The 6,735-nt window shown below is 63.5% G+C and overlaps 1 protein-coding gene across 1 annotated transcript; it reads right to left on the bottom strand.

The window, feature by feature from the left end:
* Positions 1-2,752: 2,752 nt before the first annotated feature.
* Positions 2,753-6,529, bottom strand: EMIHUDRAFT_463008 (hypothetical protein; the record flags this gene model as incomplete). The annotated part of the gene is made up of 9 exons (XM_005781659.1): positions 2,753-3,021; positions 3,099-3,165; positions 3,322-3,459; positions 3,571-4,148; positions 4,247-4,344; positions 4,427-4,556; positions 4,620-5,156; positions 5,608-5,637; positions 5,828-6,529. The coding sequence occupies 5 exons, from the start codon at positions 6,527-6,529 to the stop codon at positions 4,316-4,318; spliced, it is 1,428 nt and encodes a 475-aa protein (XP_005781716.1). The 3' UTR covers positions 2,753-3,021; positions 3,099-3,165; positions 3,322-3,459; positions 3,571-4,148; positions 4,247-4,315.
* Positions 6,530-6,735: the final 206 nt, after the last annotated feature.

Raw genomic sequence — 6,735 nt, 5'->3', positions numbered from 1 at the left:
ATCCGCACCACGGCGAGGTCTACGTTCTCCTGCGCGCACTCCACCTGACGCACACCGTGGAGATGAAAAATTTGCTGCAGGCGACGTATTTCACTAAATTTGCAAGTATTCATTAGCATTTCGTCGTATTATTAGCTGTGCTGGCCATTATGTATTATTCTGTATTAATCATAATTAGCTTGTATTCCAATGTATTTCTTGTGTATTCATTAGCCCCTATCTCACGCACGGACAAGGCCTTGATTCACATCTATCACTGTGTATTGCAACGGTATTCTTGCGTATTCAACTGTATTAGCGCGTATTGATAACTTTGATGATTTACACGTATTCCAATGTATACGTTAGTATTGAACTATATTCCCGTACATTCCTCGGTTTGCTACCTGTAGGCCGAGGTCATCAAACTGCTCGACGAATTTGTCGCGGACATGGACTCAGATGGGGTGGAGGAGCCAGGCAAGTACACCATCGCCACCCTCAAGGCGTCACATCTGACACCACCGTGGGACACCTTCTCGATTGGCGTGTGCGACCACCTCGAGCTGCCCTGCATCCTGCCCTCGCAGCAGTGCCAGGAGGCGTGGCACAGGACCATAACGCGAACCTTCAAGGGACACATGCGCGGCGCGACCGATTATGTGCTCGACGAGATGTTGCCCACGCTGCTGTTCCGCGACTCTGAGGTGCCGCTGCAGCTGACCCTTCGCCCCGAGGGCCACATCTCCCCGTGGATGGTCCGCAAGGCACTCGACTACATTGGCGAGGGCACGAAGATGATGATCAAGGACGACGTCATCTACGTGCTCCGCTTCAAGAGCAAGTACAAGAAGATAACCAAGCAGGCCATAAATAACTATAAGGCCGTGTTCTCCGGCGCTCTTCCCGATAAGGACAAGGACTACAAGAAAGCCAGCAGCCAAAAGGTTCATTAGTTTATGCATTAGTTCATGCATTAATGTGTATTCATATGTATTGCTATGTATCTGCACTATATTAGCTGTATTCCGCGTTAGTGTAGTCCTTCTTTATTATACGGTATTCGCATGTATTACACTTTATTCATTAGTATTATGCTTATTACGCAGGAGCGCGTGGCTGCCATTGTCTCGGTGTGCCAGAGCATGCACTCTGTCTGGTCGGCCAAGAACAAGGATGCGTACCGCTTCGATCTGAACCCGGCTGCACTGGCATGCACGTGCAAGGGCTTCCGCATGACCTCCATTTGCTCGCACGTGCTTGCGGGGACGGTGTTGCTGCAGAACGAGCTTGACACCGAGGGGACGTACGGCAGACCTTTCCTGGAGAGCTTGGTGGAGAAGCTGGTGACGACTAAGCGTGGCGCGCACCGGCCAGCTCAGCCAGCAGGTGGCTTGCAGGTGCAGCCCCCCGGCGACTCCGAGGAGGAGGACACCTCTGAGGCGGAGGAGGGACCTGACTTGGACGCCGTCTAGGGCCCCCCGGGGGGGGGGGGGGACTTGCGGCCACAAGTCATTCCTGTTGTATTGACACGTATTTGTAAATATTATTAAGTATTTTTGTCGGCATGAAATAAGTTACGAAGGTCGCAAATACCTTCTGAACCAAATCACATTAATAGGTGTGAATACACAGAAATATGCAACTCCGCGTAATACAAAGAATATGTGATGTCAAAAAATACGCTGGTAATGTGCAGCGACTGCTGAATACAGCTGTATACAGACGAATATGGACCGCAGGCACATGATATGGTTGAATAAACTAAAATACAACATGATGATGAATATGCGCGAACGTGAATATGATAGCACTAAAATCGTTAATAATAACAAGTGAATATGCCTTTGTAGGAATATGTCTTGAATAAAAATTTATACAAATATTTGCTTACAAATACACTTAAATACACATTAAATATGCTTGGGCAAAAACGAGACCAAATCCGGGCAAAATGGAGACTTAACCCCAGTAATTACTGCAAACACGACGATGTACAAGCAGTTTGGGTTCGGTCTGCTTGAAGTGAAGGAGGAGCGCTTTGAGGTGACCGAGGGTGCTGGCGCAGCCTGGCAACGCTTCAATTTCACGATTCCAGCCTAGGCTTGGAGTCAATGCGATGGCCGTTTGCTGCTGGGCTTGCTAACCGGGGAGTCTGCTCTCTGCCGCTTGCGCTCACTCGGGTGTCTGCTCAGTGATAGAGCCATGTGATGGCGTCATGTAGACCGATCGACTGACCATCCTTGCATGCGCGGGGTCCCTGGCGGCCAGTTGTCAAGGATACTCTTGTGGCTTTAGCGGCAACTTCTCTGTTCTGTTCTGTTCCTTTGTCCCATGTTCGTGGGTGCTTGCAAACTTGTGGGGCCCTGAGGGAGGATGTGTAGAGGATGTGTAAACTGTAGAGCGCTGAGAGCTGTAGACAAGATAGGATGTTCGAGCGCTGGAGTGTGGAGAGCGCTGTAGAGCTGTCGGTAGAGCTCGTCTAAACTAACGTATACGCATCCGGCGCGCGGTGGACGGGGACTGCGTGTGCTACAGCACTCAGCAGTCAGCACGTGTTTCTTTTCGTGCCGACTTTTGGGGTTGCGAGTTGCAGTTCCTGGGCTTGGGCCTTCGCGCGAAAATCGGGCCTGCTCTCACGCATCGATATACGGCTTCACGCGGCACATAGAGCCGTAACACTAGGACCTGGCGCATACATGCGGCTCTACACGCTCTATGCATGATGCGGAGTCGCGCATTCCAACCCCCAGAGAACTCACGTGACCCAACGTCAGTACAGCGCAATACCCGGCTCGTGCGAGCCGTGCGCAACCTCCCTCCTCGCGTCCCAATAGCCCGGGAACTCCTCGCTGCTGCGCAACTCCTCAAAGTACCGTAGTGCGAGGCGGTCGAGCGCCGCCGCCTGGCTTGCATGCAGCGCTCCACTCGCGTGGCTCTGCGCACCCTCTGCATCGGCCGCTCTCGGCGTCGTCTCGTCGGCGAGGCGGCGGTACGTGGCGGCCGTGGCGTCGGCCGGGTGGCCTCGAAAGACGAGCCAGCCTACAGGGGGGCAGAGAGAGGCCCGGGTGAGGGCTTCGTTCGAGGCGGTCGAGTGGCCGCGGAGGAGGCGAGCCGACCCTCGCATGCCTGGCGCCGCTCCCCCGTCTGCCAGTGCAGCAGTGAGAGGTTGAAACGATACTCGGCCTGCGAGGGGGGGGGGGGGGGTCGATGGAGGCGAGGCGAGGCGAGGCGAGGCGAGGCGAGGCGAGGCGAGGCGAGGCGAGGCGGAGCCTCGTCCGGTGCGAGCTCGACGGCACGCAGCAGAGCCGCCTCCGCCTCTGCGAGCAACGATGCGCACACGAGCAAGCAACCGCGGTTGTTGTACCAGCGCGCCGCGGTGCGCGGTGGCACGGCCACGCCGTCCTCGTCCGCGGGCGGCGCTGGTGGCAGCAAGCGGAGCGCTTCGGCGGGCCGCTCCAAGCAGAGCAGCGCGTCCGCCTGCAGGAGGATCAGCTCCCCATATCTCCCCATATCTCCCCATATCCCCCCATATCCCCCCATATCCCCCCATATCCCCGCCTGCAGGAGGATCAGCTCCGCCCGGCCGACCGTCCCGACTTGGGCGAGCAGCCCGATCGCCTCCTCGAAACGGCCGTCGCGCACGAGCGCCGCCGCCGCCTGGCCGACCGCCTCGGAGAAGGTCACTCCGAGCGCCGCCAGCGCCTCGTGGCCGCCGCCGCCGGCGAGCACGACGTCGCGCAGCGCCTCGGACGCCTCCGCCCAACGGTCCTCGAGCAGGAGCGCGCGCGCGCGCACGTACGCGACCCCGATGCGTGAGGCGGCCGGTCCCGCGCCCAGCCTGCACGCCGCGAGGCCGGCGGACGGGCAAGGCGACACTGCAATCAGGTCGCACGAGCCCGCGCCGCCGCCGCCGCCGCCGCCGCCGCCGCCGCCGCCGCCGCCGCTACTCGCGCCGGCGCCGGAAGCCTCGCCCCGCGCCGCGGAGAGCAAACACTCGGCCATGTGGAGGGCCACGTCGCTCTGTCCGAGGTGGTCGTGGAGGGCGACCAAGTTGTGCAGGTCGTGCAGCGCCGCGAGGCGGCCCTCGCCTCCCTCGCCCGTGCCGTCGCCCCGCCGAAGGAGCAGCGACTCGTGCAGGGCGCGGAGCGCCGCCTCGGGCCGGCCGTCTGCGGGGGTTGAGACGGGCGCGTCGAGGCCGGCGTCCGATGTGCCAAGCCAAAGGGGGGGCGGAGGGAGGGGGGGGGAAGGGGGGGGGGGGGGTCACCCTTTGCGCGAAGCACCGCGAGCAAAGAGAGTGCACGCACACCGGCGGGCTGCGAGGCGCTGTAGCGGTCTAGGGCGGAGACGGCCACGGCCAGCCGCCTACACGGCGCCATGGACGAGAACAAGTCGTGGACGTGTCGTCGGCGCGCGAGCGCCACAGCGAGAGAGGTGCTGAAGCCACCCCGAGAGCAGCAGGAGGAGGGCGTGCAAACACCACCCTGCCTCGGCGAGCCGCACCTCATCCGCCGACCACACCGCCCGCTCACGCCGCCGCAGCGCGCCTCGCAGCCAGCCGATGGCACGCGCCGCGCCTAAGTCTCGAGCGATCTCGCGCGATCTCGGGTCTTCTCGGGTCCTCTCGGGTCCTCTCGCACGACCCCTCGCGCCGCGCCGTCGCAAGCGGCCGCGAGGCTGTGCGGTGGGCGCGTGTCGGCGGCGTGCGCGTTCGCGGCGGCGGGCGTCGCGGCGGCACGGCAGGAGCAGTCAACCGAGGAGGCCCACTCGGCGAGCGCCCGCAAGTGCTGCGTCGCTGCTACTTCCAGCGGGTGCGCCGCGAGGGATGCGGCCGTGCGCACGCCGCCTCCGCCTCCCCGCCGTGCCGCCGCCGAATACGCCGCAGCGCCGTGAGTCGCGTCGAGGAGGAGAAGGATGGAATGCCGATCGGCGTGGCTGCCGCCGGCGAGGATCAGCGCGGCGCTGAGGCAAGCGAGCCGCAGCGTGGCGCCCTCGCCGCCGACTGCTTCGCCGCCACCACCGCCTTCGACGTCTCCTCCGCCGCCCTCCTCACCACCCGCCCGCACGAGCTGCGTCGCCTCTGGATCCAAGCAAGACGAGTCCCCGGCAGCAGCGTCGCCGCGCCGCCCCGCTGGCGCCTCGCTCAGCATCGGGTCGTGCCGGGCGGCGAGGCCGTCCTACGCGAGTGGCCATGGTCACTGCCTCCTGCAGGACTCCCCCCCCCCCCCCCCCCCCGCCGCCGCCCCTTCTCCCCCCCGCCCCCCCAAACCACGTGGTCGCTGCGAGCCCGCGTCCACGAGGCAGTCCCCCCCCCCAGCCGTAGCTCGGTGTTGGAGCTCCCAGACTCTGAATCTCAGGTCGCACCTCGGGGCCTCTGTGCATCGCCATGTGTGCGTGCGCGCGTGCAGTGCATGTGCGGGGCGCGTCGTCGCACGTCATGAACACGGCACCGCGAGTCCTCTGTCTCACCCCCTCGGAATCTCAGGTGTATCTCGCCACGAAGATCACATCTCGGCGATCTCTCGGCGATCTCTCGGCGATCTCTCGGCGATCTCTCGGCTATACCTCGTCGAGCGAGAGCTCCCGACGCAGACCGCTGCCCAAGCCCCTCCCCTCCACCCACGCCACCTCCTCCACCACCTCCACCCGCAGCAGCACCTACAGCCGAGAGGCGGCGGGGGTGCAGCCAAGGTGTGCCCAAACCCCACCCCTCCAGCTACAGCAGCGCCCGCAGTGACGCGCAGAGGTCGTCGGACGCGTCCGCCTCGTCCGCCCGCAAGCCCGCTTCCGACCCCGACGGGCCTCGCTGTCGCTTCGGCGCTCGGCTTGCGCCCGCCCTCACGCCCACCTCTCGCTTGCTCAGCCGCAGCGCCGCCGCGGCAACCTCTCGCGCAAGGCTGAGCGCCAGAGCCGCTCCGCACAGGCGCCAGCACAAGAGCACGCACCCGTGCCCGCATTGCAGCAGCATCGACGCGGTTACGCCGGGGCAGGGCGAGGCGCACTGCTCACGCATCCGCCCGGCAACCTCGAACGCGCCCTGCTCGAGCAGCCGCCGCGAGCCCACGCCGCCCGCCCAGCCAAGCCCCCTCCAAGGAGCGGCGACGAGCGGGTCGTGGCTGCACCCGCCGCCGCCGCCTGTCGACTGGCTCGAGGCCTGGACCGCGCACAGGAGCGCATTGTGCGCGTGACAGAGCGCGGCCCAAGCGCTGCCCGCGTCGTTGAGACGGCCGAGCGCGGCGCTCGCCTCGACCGCGTGCGCCTCCGCCTCGGCCCAGCGGCCGCGCGAAGCGTCGCCCGCGCAGCAATAGCAGTGTATGGCATGGCGCAGCTGCGTCCCAGCGCGCGACGCCGATGCGGGGAGCGGCAGCTCGGAAAGCGCCATGGCATCCATCGGCAGGGTGCACATCGGTGGCGGCGGCGAGCCGGCGGGCCAGCTGGCGCGCCACTCGAGCTCACGGAACAGGGCCTCCCCGAGCGAGCTCGCGGCACCCGCGCCGCCTCGGGTGGCGGCGTCGGCGAGGAGCGCTAAAACGCCATTTTCGCGCGCCATTTTCTGGGAAAAGAATTTATGAGTGTGCCGGCCTCCCATCCCTCCGTGTGTGTGTGTACCTACCTACCTACTGTGTGTGTGTGTGTGTGTCTCCCATCCCTCCCTTGGGTTGTCTGTTTTCTTTCTTTCTTTTTTCCCATCCCTCCCTGGGTTGTCCGTTTTATTTCTTTCTTTCTCTCCTCCCAACCCTCCCTTGTTGGCGTCCT

The sequence above is a fragment of the Emiliania huxleyi genome (genome assembly GCF_000372725.1).
Source record: "Emiliania huxleyi CCMP1516 chromosome Unknown EMIHUscaffold_20, whole genome shotgun sequence".
Classification (NCBI taxonomy): domain Eukaryota; phylum Haptophyta; order Isochrysidales; family Noelaerhabdaceae; genus Emiliania; species Emiliania huxleyi.
The sequence above is the reverse complement of the archived record's forward strand: the minus strand, read 5'-3'. Positions and strand labels throughout refer to the sequence as shown.